This window comes from Protopterus annectens, chromosome 6.part1 (assembly GCF_019279795.1).
Source record: "Protopterus annectens isolate FY-2018-M chromosome 6.part1, PAN1.0, whole genome shotgun sequence".
Lineage (NCBI taxonomy): Eukaryota > Metazoa > Chordata > Ceratodontiformes > Protopteridae > Protopterus > Protopterus annectens.
The window spans coordinates 31,794,468-31,811,598 of record NC_056738.1 but is presented as its reverse complement, the minus strand read 5'-3'; the positions used below and the strand labels follow the sequence as shown (position 1 = coordinate 31,811,598).

Here is a 17,131-nt window from a genome sequence, read left to right as displayed (position 1 = left end):
GTACTGAATGTAGGCGAGATAGGATCACATAACATCTTTTAGTTATCTACTCACCATAACTTTAGATGTTTGGGATCCATCTCGCCTACATTCCCAATAACCCTCCCTCCTTCCCCCTGCCTTGGAGATCAGAAGAGATCAGACAGTCCGAATTCTATTGTTTCATCTTGAAACATCTGGCAATGTTATATAACAAGTTGTGTGTGTGTGCATGAATGCGGACAAACGAGATCTGGGGGATTAGTGGTGGTGCATCCTGGGATAGAGAATAGCTCAGCCAATAAGAGGCTTCGCTCTATAGCATAGCGTGCTGAGTCGGAGCCGAGGATCGGCTCCGAGCCCATCAGTACTGAATGTAGGCGAGATGGATCCCAAACATCTAAAGTTATGGTGAGTACATAACTAAAAGTTAACTATCATGACAACAGTTTCCATTACAGAGTTCAAGCACTGCGACAAAATCTTCGCACACGAATTCTAAAGGTGTATAATGCAGTGGAAGCTCAATGCTTGACGTCCAGTATGATCCTGAAGAAGTTTAACAAATATTTTGTTAAATAGAATTTTAGCTTGAGCCAGCTAAAAAAACTATATCGGCTCCAGTGCTTTTTCAGTTAGATTTGGTTTGTTTTGTATCACCACGAGAAGGAGACCTAGAACTTGGCTACAATCCTATGAGAGCCATCAACCCACTGTTGGAGATTGATTTTCAAGATGTGGAGAGGAGTCAAACAGTTTCCAATATGCAAGAGGTGAATATGAGTGAATTTTATGAAATGGTCAAAGAATTAGAGAATAACCTGTTTAGAATACAGAGATTGTCTTGGCAGAAAAAACATCTGCAGGCATGTTTGCACTTCCACCTGAACTATTGAAGAAATGGCAGGACATCAACATAGATACAGGTTTTAAATACATAAAACTGTTATGTGACTATTTTGATCCAATAGAACAGGATTTACAATCTAGAACTGATGAACTTTATAAGAAAATAACAGAGAGATTCAAATATGATTTCTGCACTAAGAAACTAAATTCAGTCATGTCACAAATTAACAGCTATAGTGACAGACTAAAAACCGTGAAGCAACGGAAGCTGAGTAGAGACATAGAAGATTTTCGAACTGGGAACATCTTTGTATGGCCGAGACATCAAGACTCTGCCAACTCTAGATATAATCATAATCTTCAATCGCGCCAAACTGAAAGGGAGACCGGAAATGAAGGAGAACAGCCCTTGCAATCGACATCTGCAGCGGAAGTAAGGAGAACCATAGTAGGAGAGGCACAGGACATGAGTACACCGCCTCCTAATCAGTTAGCATTACAACTAGCCGCAGAGTCAGAAAGAACTGGCACAGTTAAACGCCCGAATGTTTTCTTCAATAAACTACCTGAAGCCCCTTTTCCAATCAGGACGGAGCGTCGATCCAGAGGGAGATCTATGAGCAGAGGTCCAAGGAAGCGGAAAACTTCACAAGAGAGGTACGGGCCTCAGAAGAAACAGTTTTATTGACTGATTTGGTGTTTAATTTTTCTTCTATTGACCTTAATGCATCTGATTGTTCATTGTTGAATCGAGGGCTGGGTTTCATACCCTCGCAACCCAGTATATCTACAGAGACATTTTTTGATCTCCGTTTGTTTGCCAGGAAGCTGGCCATTAAAATGTATTTTGCTAATTCAAATGTGACCTCAATTGGTTCTGAAAATGTTAAGACTTATAACTTCAAACGCAAGAGTACTTTTAATCCGCCACTACCACACATGGTAGAATGCTTTACTAAGTCATGTGAAGTAGATTTCTATAAACTTTACTCCACTAAAAGTGTGGTTAATAAATATTGTAATTTAGATAGAACAGAGTTTGACTCTCTTCAGAAGCTAAGAAATCATGCAAGTGTTATAATAACTACAGCTGATAAAGGGGGTGGGGTTGTTGTACTAGACAGGTGTGAGTACATTCATAGTATTGAAGAATCACTTTCTACAGGCACTTATAGAGAACTTAACATAGGACAAGTGAAAAAAATTATTGATAACATCCATAGTAATCTGTATGACCTATTGATGTGCCGTCAAGTTAGCTTTGAAATGTATGAGTTTTTGTACATAGTAGAACCTCTTATTCCAACACTAAAAGGCCTACCCAAAATACATAAGGGAATCAGACCTATACCAATGAGACCGATAGTGGCAGGTAGGCAATGGGCCACTTACAATATTTCGATATACATAGAAAAGATGCTGAGACCTATAGTTGATGCAGTAGAAACTATCTTGAAGGATACACAACATTTGTTGAAAGGAATTGAGCAATTTAAGCAAGAACAACTAGTGTCTGATTTAGAACACTCTTACATCTTAGTCACTCTAGACGTAAAGGATTTATTTACCTGCATACCCAATGAATATGGGTTGCAGGCTATCCGAGAGGTCATGGTAACACACAGTGACTTTTCAGTTAACAGACAGATCTTGATAGGCCAATTACTTGAACTAATATTGACTAACAATGTCTTTTTGTTCAATGAGAGGTATTATCTACAAACATGGGGTGTCGCCATGGGCACCCCATGTGCCAACTCTTATGCGAACTTGGTACTATTTAGTTGGGAGATGAACTCTTTGTTCAACAGCCCCTGGATGGAGAAAATTAGTTTTTATAGAAGATTTGTGGATGATGTCCTTCTGTTTTGGACAGGGACGATAGAAGAGCTACAGGAGTTTGTGCTTTACCTGGAGTCCACTACTAACTTTCTCAGGTTCACCTTTGAGTATTCTATATCTAATCTCAGTTTCTTGGATGTTAACCTTTACTTTACAGGAGAAGGTATCCTTACATCTAAACTACATAGGAAACAATGTTGGAGAAATAGCATACTAGAGTACAGCAGCATGCATCCCAGGCATGTGTTCTCTGGCATAGTGAAAGGGCAGTTCACTAGACTTACGAGGATTATACCAGATCCCCTTGAACTTGAAAAGGAAGCAGATAATATGGAGAATATTTTCCTTACAAGGGGCTATAGCAGTGAAGTGGTCAGGAAGGTCCGTGATAGTTTAATTCCATCTAATGCATCCGAAAATAATAATAAAGAGGAACATCAATCTAGGGGTATAGTGTTTGGACGAGAATTAGAACTGACTCATGAATGTTCTGTTAAGGAGGGATTGAATAGACATCCATATGGTAACTGGGGAAGGTTTAATAAAAATAGAGTAGCCTATGTAATGAAATACTCTGACAACGAGCAGATCAGGAAGATAATAATAAAAAATTGGAACATTCTAACTGTCTCAGAAGATATTAGAACAATTGTTGGTTCAGAACCTTTGTTCATCTTTCGAACATGTAACAATTTAAAAGAAATATTTGCCAGAAATTTTACACAGATAGATACTCATATTGAACACCTAGTTCCAGGCACTTTTCCTTGTGGATCTTGCAACATGTGTAAATACATCACAGACGAACAAATCTACACCTTTAAATCTGGAGTCCTTGTGTTCAAACCCAATAGGCATTACGATTGTAATAGTCATAACTTGATATATATGGCTAATTGTGTGGCTTGTCCAGCCTTCTATATTGGACTAACAACAAGGAGAATGAGAGACCGTATATACAATCACACATATGATATACGTAAATGCAAGGAAACTAATGCTCTAGCCAGACATATCCATCAGTATTCTAAACATGGCTTTAAGTTCAGGGTTTTGCAAGAACTTCAACAGAGCAATAGAATGGGTGACAACACCAACCAGTTAGCTAGATTAGAACTACAATGGATATTCAAAACAGGAGCACACAGAGACCCAGGTCTTAACAATTATATCTCTCTGAAACCTATTTTGACGTCATAGAATTTTTATTGTCTCAACTTTGACCATTGGTGAGAATTTCACTCATCTTCACCAGAGGTTAATATGTATGGGAAGGAACTTTAGTCAAGTTCTAGATTGTTGCTTAGTTTATTTTTGAAATTACTATTTTTAAGTTAGAGTAGCCACAAACAGTGGTTATGCTGCTTTTGAGCACAATATGTTTTAGCATACTTGACTCTATGACGTTTAGAGTAAAGTATACTTTTTGGACATGATGTGTGCATTAGAATTATTACTTTTTATAACTCCTAACAATGTGGATGAAAAACTATCAGTTCACATTATTTATGTAGTTAGACTGTGATATCAAGTGAACTAGAGCTGTTAAATAGAATTTTAACAGAGCTTGTGAGCTTTAAACTATTACGGCTCCAGTCGTTCACGTCAAGAAGTTCTGACATTTACGTTATGACGCATCAGAATGGACGTGAACGTTTACATCAGTTTATGCATATTTTTACTTAAATACGATGATCGGAAGGTTTTTAAAATGTTTTATGTCCTTTGTGGACCTCAGGATTTTATATATTAATGAGTTGCAGTTTTTTGCTCCTTAACAGGTGGGGAAACAGAAACAGTTACATTTCTGCAGGTTTTGTTTTAAACTAAATTCGATTGTCTTATAGATTGACGTTTGAATAATAGACAGAGTTTGTATATAGTGAATTTTAGCTAAAAAGTTTAGAACTTTGGACGCAAGTTGACTATCTATATAGCCATAACATCTAATTAATTCAGGCATTTTAGAATAAGTCTAAAAAAGTCGAACAAGGAATTTTTTGGACAAGTGTATGCATTTTACATTCCGACATGAATCAATGTTTGCTTATTGCACGTTGTTTATTAAATGAAGAGAAGTTTGAGTAACTTAGAATATTAACATCAAAGCTTGTAAATGTATGTCAAAGTTGAATTACTGAATGATTGCTTGAATTTAATTGTTTTATTGATTAAGACTTGCCATTGGATGTTTACCATTATTTAAGCATAGCAGTTTTAGCAGAGTAATTGTGATCTGATGAAGCGCGTTCTTGCAGCACGAAAGGCGCTTATCCATCTTTTTATTTTATGTTGCAATAAAGAAGATTGTGCTCCTACTTCTCGTGGTGTATCCTGTGGTTTTCGTTTTGGATTTAGATGCTGTTTTTGCCCTGGGATACTTTAGAGAACGGTGATATTTTTTCAGTTAAATATTTTGTTCTGTGTGACCATTGCAGGAGTGGCATCAGTAGCAACACGGAATATTTTATTTATGTCAATGTGCTAGTTTTCGAAATAGCTTACAAATGCAGTTGTAATATCCTCTCCCTTGGTTGTACCAGCAAGAGGTATCAAGCAGCACAGTTCTTCATAAATACGGTCATTCTTGCAATATCTCACAACTATTGCTAGGCGTGCCATGTCATTCACATAGACACTTTTGTCAAGAGCGACAGTAAGTACAACAGCTTGTTGTAACCTGGTTGTCTACTTTACCGTTATATTTTATGCCATGTCAGTTGTACGTCTCCCATTTGGTCTCGCAGAAGCTGGTATTTCTCGATTCCGCTACAGTATTCTTTCTTTCTTTGGTAAGTCACTAAACAAAATTTCATCACTACTCAAAAAAATTTCCTTGAGGAATTCTGCATCTGTGAAAGGTTTTGCCTTCGAAGCCACACACTGAGCAATTTTATAATTAAATTCTGTAGCTTTATTTTTGGTACCAGTTACTAATTTGTTTTTTGTAGCCAGAAACAAACATCCCTTTTTATGGCTTCATTTTTCTCCTCAGAGTTTTTAAACATGGACTGATATTTGGTTTGATAGTGTCTTTGCACACTTGACATACGGCACACGCTTTCACAACATAAACCACAAACAGCATTATCCTTTTGTTGTATGAATCCATATTCATGTGTCCAAAAGTTTTAAAGCAAGTGGATATCAAGTTTTTGCCTTTTCCAAGTCATTTTAAAAGATGCCGACGTATCACTTAATAACAGCACCATGTATTCCCACTTCTTGCTGAGTGACAACTTCTGGTCAACAAAGAGTAAACAAATAAGATGCACAGTACTCAACAGCTTTCATTTTGAAGATATGTAGCGGAACTCAATTCTGCTCGACATTAATTTTCTGTCTGTAAGCCAGCAAGTATAGCTTTGCATCTAATTAATGTTGAGCAGAATAATTTTTAGCTGCTACTGTAACTACTACATGTGTTACAATCACACTTCTAACTGTACAGATTTTCGTACATTGTCCAGAGATTTTTGCCTTATATTTTTCATCCATTTTTCTAAAAATTTATTTTTTCTGGCAAATTAGTGATGCCATTAAAGACTGTTAGAAAATAATGACAGACATTTGAGTTTCATACTTCATACCCTTCAGAAAATTCATGCTAATGCAAAACCTGTTGTTCTATCAACAGTCTTAAGTTTGTAAGAACAATATTTAAAAATTGTCTCTATTTTTAGGCCTTTGTCCTGCTTGGCTTGGTCCAAATTTCTTGTTGTAGGGTTGAAACCTATGGTTACGATGAGACTCTCTCACACACGGTTGCTTCATCTTTCATACATGCATTCTCTCTCTGACCCTATCTGTCACACACATCATGCCATTGAAAATTGCTCCACGTGATATGCTTGGCACAAGTGCTATAGGTTGCCGACCCCTGGTAATATGGTATTGTGTGATATAGGCATGCTCTGTTTTGCAATATAAGTAAATATATCAGTTTATGCATATATGTATGAATTTGTATGCACGCATATGTATGTATGTCTGTCTGTACAAACAGTCGTTTGACTGAAACACAAATCTCTTTTATCTAATCGCAAATGATTTAAAAAGAATAGTCTGTGTCACATTGCTTCTAAAACATATGTCATCAAATCACATTTCATAGAAAATTTCATGTATAGCAGGTACTTCAAATGATTTTGTTGTAAGGGGCAACCTCGACACCCTACATACCCCATAGCCACTTAATTATACTAACTTTATGTTCACGTAACCAAGGAAAAAAGAGAAAACACTACAAACGATAAATTACTGCTTCCTCACAAACACAAACTTCTATGCATGGAGGTAAGACATGTTGGAGGGCATTAACAAGGTACAAATAGTTTACTAGACTAATGTTACCTTGTAATTCTTACTATCCTAACATCCTAAACCACACCAACAATAATTGCCTGTAGCCTGCTCTGCTTTTCTATGAAATATGATTTTATGAAACTTGTTTTAGATTGAAATGTGATTTAGATGAATCTTTTTATCGTTTGTGATAAGATGAAAAGACTTTGATTTAAACATATCACATTCATGTATGGGTGCCATGGATTGGATTACAGCATACATCTATTGCCTGCTGCTGCTTTTGTTAATTTTTGTTGGTGGTTAAAATGGTAGAATTATATCATGGTCGACCTGTTGCAGTTTGACTGTAGCTTACTGAAGGAATGCTCTTTCTTTGCAGTTGCATGACCATAAGATTAGTATGTTTAATTTCTGGGGGTGTGGGGGACAAATTCCCCCACGTAAAAGCAGATTTGGAGTTGTTTTAGGTGATCACATATGTAACGTGTTTGTTTACATTTGCAATCACTTCAGTTAGATTTTTTTGTGTGTTGATGCTAATGATCGTGATCTCTGATCTTGTTTGATGTATTTTTTTTGGTTGGTTTGATGTTAATCAGTAATCAAAAAAATATACATGTATATCTATATATGTATAGGAATTCCTGTCACTTGATTTGAAAATTCATGTGACAAACACAAAATATTGAACACACGATTGAAACCTGACTTGACTGAAATCTCATTTCACTGAATCATTCCACATGATGGAAGACATTTTTTGTAACAAAGTATTATATCATAAAGCAATGCTGGCTTGTCAGCTTGCATCCCCCTAGTGGGGAGTCTTTTTCCCCACACCTCCCTAATAATATATACAAACTCCATAGCCACACAACAGTGGAGAAAAGAAACAAAACAATTACAATTTTGGGAGTGCAACGTGATGGCGACCACTGCCAGTCCACACACAATCTTGTAGACTCACTTTCCTAACAACTTGTATCAGAAATGGCACCATCACATACAGCCTCTACACTTTTCTGTTAAGTGTGATTCAGTCGGATGAGCTTTCAGTCCGATGAGTTTGACCATTGGAGTTTCAATCAAATAAGTTTTTTGTTCCATGTACAATGCTTTTAGCACCTATGTTTCTTGTGAAAATTATTACTTTGTCTTTTATTGAATCTCTTGTTTAGAAGTATGAATGTTGTTGGTGTTGTTACATTAACAGCAATTTATTGGTGAAAATTGGCTTTTGTAGTTATTTTGGAATAATTTTTGTAAGTTGCAGTTAAAAACTGTTCCATTATTACATACAGAAAACTTGCACTAAAGTATCATCCAGACAAGAATCCAGACAATCCTGAGGCGGTAGAAAAGTTTAAAGAAATTAACAATGCCAACACTATCTTGAACGATGAAAACAAGCGGAGGATGTATGATGAATATGGCTCCATGGGATTGTATGCAGCAGAACAGCTTGGAGAGGAGGGAGTCAAGTACTACTTCCTATTGAGCAAATGGTGGTGTAAGGTGAGACTGCTAACTGTGTTGTAGATTTGTACACACCTTAAACACTGTGCAGATACTTTACTGAGTTTGGTGTGCCAAAGTCAGATTATTGACACACTGTATGCTGTCATAGTGTTTACTATATCTAATCAAATCTGAGCTAAGTAGTCGTTAAGTTCTGCTCTATGACCAACCTAGTTCATCTTTATTTAGCTAGTCCACAGAGTTTGACTTCCAATTTTGCTTCCACTGCCTGGGTATACCTCTGTTTTTGCGTAGTGTTATTTAACAGTGTACCCAATTGTAGCTTTACATTGCCTAGTCCTTAAGTCACTGAATCATCTAAAGCCTTTAGTATAGTTGCAGAAAATGTGAAAATGTTTGTGTGCAAACTGACATTAGTTAACCATTTTCAGATTTCTGTGACACATTAGATAAGAGCCAGTAGACGGTACAGCCTGCTGTCTTCAGCTACATTTCAGTTTACTGGTATGTGATGGCAGAAGTGCTTGCACATTGTGTGCCCTTTGCATACAAGTGGAGTGGGAAAAAAATTAATAGCAGAATAACCCGCATATGACACCAAATGGCACAGCCGACGTTCTGGAGTGTCTCATTGATCTCTCTCTGTCTTCAGTGTTAGAATTGTTTGATAACATTCATGTTCTACTGCAGTTATCTGGAAGAATGTACTGTAGTATACTGTAGTATACTCATGCTATTTTTTTTCGTAAGTTATCTATCTCCTATTGTGTGCAGTTAACTGTGACTCGTGTGCTTGAAATGATTTTGAAATATGAAGTTAAGACATAATAAAAAAATGTTAATGGTATGTTAAATCTTCTATATGGGGTGAGTGTGTGTGTTTACAGTGTGAACTTGGACACCTTCATTGCTGGCATCTTCTTTAGTTTACAGTCCAGGTTTGGAATGAGCATTTTAAAGAGTGCAGAGTTATGTCAGTGATTCCCTGAAGGTAGAATGCCAGCAGATGTATAGATTTTTTTTTTTTTTTTTTTTTTATTACCAAAATTAAGCTTTTCATTTTTACGGTTAGATTTGTAGGAGACCATTAGTGGGCACGAACAGAACAACAATGACAAAAAAAAAAAGCTTGCCTAATTTGTGTAAAGATTCCAGTGAACATTTCTTAAGTCTTCAGTGAGGCATTCAGTTAAACAGTCACCACAATTTACTGCTGCCAAGGATCTTGATAATCCCATGCTCTTATTGTGCAAACTGTCTGGGTTTAGATATTCAGCAGAAGAACTAAAATGTTCAGATGACATAGATGGTGATATTTCTGAAGTGAAAACCTCTGCTGGTTTGTAAGTGCCCAGTGTTCAGGCACAGCAGCGAAGACAAAACACAGCCTTTAATACACTAGTTGAAAAAAACAGCAGAAGCCATCCAAACATTTAACCATTTTTAAACAAAGTCAAGGATTCAGAATTCCATATAAACAGTGGGATGTTATTTCAGCAACTAGCATTAAAAGTGGAATTAAAATCTGTTCTTCCTGGTAATCTCAGTACGTGGAAAAAGTGGTTGTCATAATGTGTTTTCATTTTTAAGTAGTTTCAATCGTAGCAGCATCCTAAAACTTTGACCATGTAAAGTCTTATAATGATAACATTGTCTGAACTTTACATGTTTATGTTTAGCTGGATATAGATCAAACTGGATAACCAAAGAGACAAAACTGCACTCACAAATATGAAGGCACCCAGGACACCAAGACTGTTGCACACTTCTTTATTCACAATCCACAGGTTAAGCGATTTCATCCAACTGCTGTTGGACTTGCTCAGAATAATGAACATTACTAACTCATCCTTTTTATAGCCCTCCCTGTAAATCAATTAAACAATTAAAACTAATTGGTAGGTTAAATTTCCTTTAAACATCAGTTAAAATTGCATAGTATTGCATCAACTCCACCTATTAGACACACAAAATGCATGTTAAAATTCAGAATACTATCTCGTTCTGACAATAAAATACTAAACAGTATCAAAAAATTGTTGCCAATTTATCCAAGTAAATTAAGTAAATGCTATGTACATTAGTGTTGTGTATGTTAACCTAAAATGTGTTTAATTTTTTGTATGGCTGCAATACTGACACTGACAAACAAGTGAATGGTGTAGCTATGGGGATGGCTTGTGCCCCCATATATGCAAATTTATATGTCCTACTGGGAGCAAGAACACATTTTCCCCAGTGAATTTTGGGCATTTATAAGGCATTACACCAGATTCTTGGATGATATTTGTATTGTGTGGGAAGAAGACAAAGAGACGTTGAAACACTTTTTGCAGTACATTAACCACACAGTTGATTTCTTTAAATTCACCCATGAGTACAGTAGCGTCAACATTTCATACCTGGACATTAGCTTAACTGCTGACAGTAGGAGTAATATCTTGAAATCCAACATCTTCAGGAAGTCCACATTTTCCAGTTCTTATTTAGAATTTGGTAGTTGGCACTCCTGCCATCAGAAGAAATCCATTGTCAAAGAACAAAAATCTAAGGGCTGCCAGAATGACATCAGCTGACCAAGATTTTTTATTGGAACTTGAGTATATGACAAGCTTATTTATCAAAAGGGGTTACCCCAAGGCTCTTTGTAAGATTATGGCAGAGGAGGTCGGACACAAAAGAACAGAGGGTGTCTGTAGGGCCATTTTGAGTGGGAATGTGGACTATGATAATGGCAATGGTTTTAGCATGCCACGCAACAACCAGGTAGATAAACAACAAATCGTTCCTCATTTTGTTTTTTATATCACCACGTATAATCAAGATGTTGAGTAGGTAGTTCGCATCATCCTGAAAAACTGGAGGATATTAGTAGCTGATGGCTCCCCTGTAGATAAGATAGGGGGATCCCCCAGAGTAGTATATAGAAGAGACAGATGTTACAAAGAATTTTTGGAAATGGGGACTCGTATCAATTCACAACAAAGCAGTAGAATGCCTGGTAATTTTAAATGTGGCAGATGCAATGCATGCGTATATATTTGTAAGACAGGTGGTACCGTATTCATTAATGGAAGAAAGTTCTACTTCAATGGTCATTTCAGTTGTAACAGCAAAAATGTAATTTATATGGCTAAAGGTCAGTATTGTTCTTCCTTTTATGCTGGCAAGACCAGCAGGCAATTTAAGGACAGAATTAGAGAGCACAGTGCTGACATTAAAAATATGAAGTCAATGAATGCCCTAGCCAGACATGTAATGCAAAATCCAAACCACAAGTTTAAATTTTTGGTATTACAACAGTTGGTGAAGGACAGGCAGGGCAGGATGATTGACATGGATTTAGATGTATGCGAACTAAAGTGGCAATTGAGATTGGATGCCACCATTTTTTCTGGCATCAATGAAGGTGTCAGTATTGCAGCCATGCTAAAAATTAAATACATTTTAGGTTAACATACACAACAGTAGTGTACATAGCATTTACTTAATTTACTTATATAAGTTGGCAACAATTTTTTGATACTGTTTAGTATTTTATTGTCAGAATGAGATAGTATTCTGAATTTTAACATGTGTCTAACAAATAGGTGGGGTTGGTGCAATACTATGAAATTTTAACTGATGTTTAAGGGAATTTTAACCTACTAATTATTTTTATTTGTTTGATTGATTTACAGGGAGAAGGTATACAAAGGTTGAGTTAGTAATGTTCATTGTTCTGAGGAAGTCCAAAAGCAATTTGATGAAAGTGCTTAACCTGTGGATTGTGAATTGTGAACAAAAAAGTGTGCAACAGTCTTGGTGTCCTGGGTGCCTTCATATTTGTGGATATAGATCAAGAAAACTTACAAAAGTCAGTGTAGCCCATCTCCTTGCAAGTAGATATCCTGCCATAAACTCTGCAGCAGAAGGAAGAAACTGATGCGGAATAAGGTGAAGTCCCAAGACTGGAAAAACTCCCTTATCAGCCACAACAAAAGGTTGAGATCCCTCATCAAATCCTCTAAAGTTAGCTATGAAAACAGAATTGCAGCAGATACTAAAGACAACCACAAGGCCTTCTGTAGTTATGTAAAGAATATCCATAGCAATACCCAGATTTGCACTGAGCCTACTGCACAATGGTACCGCCTGTACCGAGCCAACAGGTATTGCAAATATACTGGCGGACAAATTCAGTGCTAACCTTACCCCCCCCCCAAAGGACCGATTACAATACCAGTAGATTGCCAGGCACCCAGTATTACTGCTGCACACGTTAAAACAGCACTGTCCAAGGCCAAGAATACAGCTTCTATGGGACTTGGCAGTATCCCTGGTTGTGTTTTACATGAAATACAGAGTGAATTGGCACCTCACGTGTGTGCCCTGTTCAATCACAGCCTCACATCAGGCTTTGTCCCTACTGAATGGCGCACTACTACAGTCATCCCTCTCCACAAAGAAGGAGCTACTACAGACCCCAGGAACTATCACCCCATTAGCCTGACGAGTCTAATAGCAAAGCTATGGAACACATCATCATGGACCTAATAAACAAGGATATAGGGAATCTCCAAACTCTGGATCCTACACAGTTTGGTTTTGTGAAAGGTAGATCATGCCTGCTCAACTTGGTCAACTTCTTTGAGTCAGTCACCAGAGCTGTGGATGAAAGTAAGGTGGTTTATGCAGCCTACCTTGATCTGGCCAAGGCCTTTGATACCATTTCCTACTCAGGAATCATAGAAAAACTTAATAAGCTGGGCACCAACCCCATATCACTAGGTGGGTTGCAAACTGGCTCACAGATGGAACTCACTGTGAAAGTAGCTGACTCCCAAGTCAGACTGCTGACCAGTCACGAGTGGAGTCCCACGGGGTTTGGTCCTTGGTCCTCTTCTGTTTGGTATCTACTTCTCTGAAGTCCAGGCCAACACGAAGGGACTCTGGCTGACAAAGTTCACAAATGATTGCAAGTTGGGAGCTATTATTAACTCCCCAAGTGATGTTGACATCCTACAGAATGGCCTCAATGAGATCAACGACTGGTGTCAGAACCATGACCTTAAGCTCAATGCCAAAAAATGTGTCATTATCCCCTTTGGGAAAAACCCGGTTCCCTTGAATTACCACATCGATGGTAGTCCACTGAACACCAAAGGCGTTATAAGAGATCTGGGAACACAGGTTGACAGCAACCTCTCTCTTGACTACCACATTGCCACTGTTGTCAGAAAGTTCTTCTTTGTGGCAAATCTCATTACTAAGGGTTTTGCATCCAGGAAGAAAGAGGTCATTGTCTCCCTCTACTCTTCCCTCATTAGGCCAGTCATCAAGTACAATGCCCCATTTGGCATGTACCTCACTATAGACACCTGCAACAACTGGAGAGGCCGCAAAAGTACCTCATAAAGAGGATCCTAGACCTTAAACACTTGTCCTATATGGACAGACTCAAAAAAACTCCCAACTATTCTCTGTCTCATATCACCTACTTAGAGGCAATCTCTGCTTGACTTCATGTCTGACCCAGCTCTGTTAGAAATGCTACATCTAAAGAAATCCCAATCCGTCCACACCACACACTCCAGAGACCTCAACCTCATTACCACAATCAACAAAACATGCTGGATGGACAAGTTCATAACCCAGAGACTGCCCATGCTATGGAATAGACTTCCTATACAAGTCAAGCAGAGCACCTCACAGGCCCTCTTCAAGAGAAATCTTGATGAGTGGATGGGAAATAGAAAATTCTCCCCTGGGATCACTCCTGTGGCTCTGCTTGACAGAGTCACTAGGAACTAAGGTCGGGTGGCATGATGCCAGGGTAATCCTATGGGCTAGGCTTGTAAAGGCTCCAGGGCCATTAGCCTAGTACACACCTATGAACCTGTTAGCTTCCTTTGTACATTGTCAAGCAATCACATTAGAAAATAAGCAAAACATAGATGCAATAATTAGTCTTATGTAAAAAAAAAAAAAAAATATATATATATATATATATATATATATGTATATATATATATATAATATTTACACATTCATATTACTAAAATGTGGGCTCTGGTTGCCTTGATTTTAAAACTCAGAACTATATTCCTAAGTGTTTTAGTCTTAGCTAATGTAACATTTCTTTCTAGGCCAATATTATTTATGAGAGTTCAAAGATCTTTAATAACTTCTGAACATCAGTCATTTCACTATTTATTAGAACTACTGATTTGAACCTTAGAGGTCCAAAAGTGCATGAATTTGCATTTTTAGTATTCAGACTTAAACTATGTTTATTTCAGACTGATAACAAGGTAAGTGGATTGCTTTTTTGACCTTTCCATCCATTACCTATGCCCCAGTGGGGCAGCAGTAATTAACACAAGATACATACAGATAACAGTAAGGTATCCAAAACCGTGTAGTAGGCAATACAGATTGCCAGTGTGGATAACAAATTAGTGTATCACATGTACTTCAAAGTATACTGCATCAATCTAGCTTGGTTTGAGCATTTGCAATTAGCATTTTTGGGTGACATTGCTCAAGACATAGGTAATGACTTTGGGTATATACTAATACGTTTTCTCTCCATGATCGTGGAAGCATGAGCTAGTTGCTTCATTTGATAATTCTTTTAATTAATTCTAAATGAGTGCATAGTGTTTTGTTTTCCACCTCTTTTGGTAGGTGATTCATAGATTGTTACTAGGCTAACAACTCAAGGGGCCTTTTTAAGCCTATACAATTTTTCCCAAAAGAATAATGTCATCCTGTGTCCAGATAAGGCATCGAGTGCTAGGCATTTATAAGCTACCTCTGTCCATAAGGGACATGGGTGCCAAGATCGGTGTAAATTTCCTATTCCCCATCCTTTGGTCTAGGTTGTGCTTAAATTGAGTAAGAGACTAGCTCTGCTTTACATGGATTGGAGGTGTGTTCTTTAAGAGGGGCAGTCTCTGGGACACATCTGTCTCTCCATCTGGTTCTCTGTGTCACAGACAAAATTTAGGTCCTCAGACCTTGTATTTCTGATACTGTTTGACTTACGAATATGCAGAAAATTTGTAAGTTTGGGGTTTACAGATGCCTTGTAAGCCAGGCATAGATCACCCGTCAGCAATCTGTAGGAGTCTGAGTAGAGGGAAAGGGCTTTAAGGCACTCTGTGTAAGGCAGGTGTTTGTTACACCTCGTATTCTTTTTGCAAGTAATCTTTTTGGTTGCTCAAGTTGCTGCATATGTCTGGACAGGCACAGGCCGAATGGAGCATAGTACTCTTATGATTGGTCAGATAGGGGCAGTGTACAGTGGGATACTAACCTCTTTGGATGTAGATGCCGTGCCCTTAAGTTGTGCAACATAAAAGGATTTCCTTGCCACTGTGATCATGTGGTAGTCAAAGGTAAGGCCTACTGTCAGGTCCCTGACTACTAGGTGGACTCTTGGGGGCATATTATCAACATGACAATTAGCCAGGATGGTTGACTTCCCAAAGGGTACAGTTGTGCACTTCTTGGCATTGAGTTTAAGGTCATGGCTTTGACACCATTTGTTTGTTAGAGATAGGCCTTCTTGAAGAGGGCAAGTGCCTGCAGGGGAGTCGATGATGACCCCCAGCTTGCAATCATCTGCAAGCTTATTCAGCCATAAACCTTCAGTGTTTACTTCCAGTTCAGAGAAATACATAACAAAATGGAGCAGGCCCAGTACCAAGCCCTGGGGGACTCCACTAGTGACTTGCCTTTAGTGGAGGTGGCCCCACCTGTTTTGATCTCCTGGGTCATATCACTGTACCAGTTGGCTTTCCAGTGGGTGATAAAAGCATTTATACCTGATTTAGTGAACTTGTCTGTAATGCCTGAATGAGATATTGTACCAAAAGCCTTGACCAGGTTGAGGTAAGGTGTGTGCACAGTCTTGCCCTCATCCATTGCTTTGGCAACCCTCTCAAAGAAGTCTACTAGATTTAATAGGCATGAACTAACTTCCTTTAACAAAGCTGAATAGTGATGGGTCCAGCATTTTCAGGTTACCTATGTTCTCATTTGTCATGTCTGTGATGATTCTTTCCATGGCCTTACATATGAGGCTGGTCAGACTTATAGACCTATAGTTACCTGGATCGGTGGTTGGACCTCCTCTGTACAGGGGAATGACTGTAGTCATCTTCCATTCCTTGAGCACAAAACCATACAGTAGGGTGTAGTTGAAAAGTGGTTCAAGTGGACCAGATAGGTCATGTTTCCTGCTCTTTAGTAAATATCCGGGGATGTTATAGGGGCCCATCAATAGTGCTTTTGGCCTTGGAAAGTGTATTAAAGACTCATTCCCTAGTAATAGTTGGGGGATTGTGGTATGCATTATTTCCTTTTGACTATTGGGGGAGTGGAGAGTGGGGGGTGAAAGTTGAGCTGAACCTGTTGGCCAGAAGGTTGGCAGTGGCCTCCGTTTCAGTGTGGGTCATGCCATTTACAATAAGTTCTGCTCATTGTTATGCATTTCCCTTGAATTTTTAGATATAGCTGTTGAAAGTTTTGTGAGTGTCCTTTGTCTGAGAAGCTATTTTTCCTTCAAATGTAGCCTTTGAAGTATTAATTAACCCTCTTAGCTACCTCTTGGTCAGGAGTTTTTTTTTGCATGTTGGGCTTTGTTCCTCCTATGCTTGGCCAACGTTTTTTCTTTTGTTGCATAACC

General features: G+C 38.2%; 1 protein-coding gene across 2 annotated transcripts in view; it reads left to right on the top strand.

The window, feature by feature from the left end:
• The window catches only part of DNAJC5G (DnaJ heat shock protein family (Hsp40) member C5 gamma), a 564,813-nt gene that overhangs the window by 170,899 nt on the left and 376,783 nt on the right, over nucleotides 1-17,131 (top strand). For both annotated transcript variants that reach the window (XM_044075463.1, XM_044075465.1), the window contains exon 3: nucleotides 8,280-8,493. In XM_044075463.1, coding sequence (XP_043931398.1) covers nucleotides 8,280-8,493 — 214 coding nt within the window. The remainder of the gene's footprint in view (nucleotides 1-8,279; nucleotides 8,494-17,131) is intronic.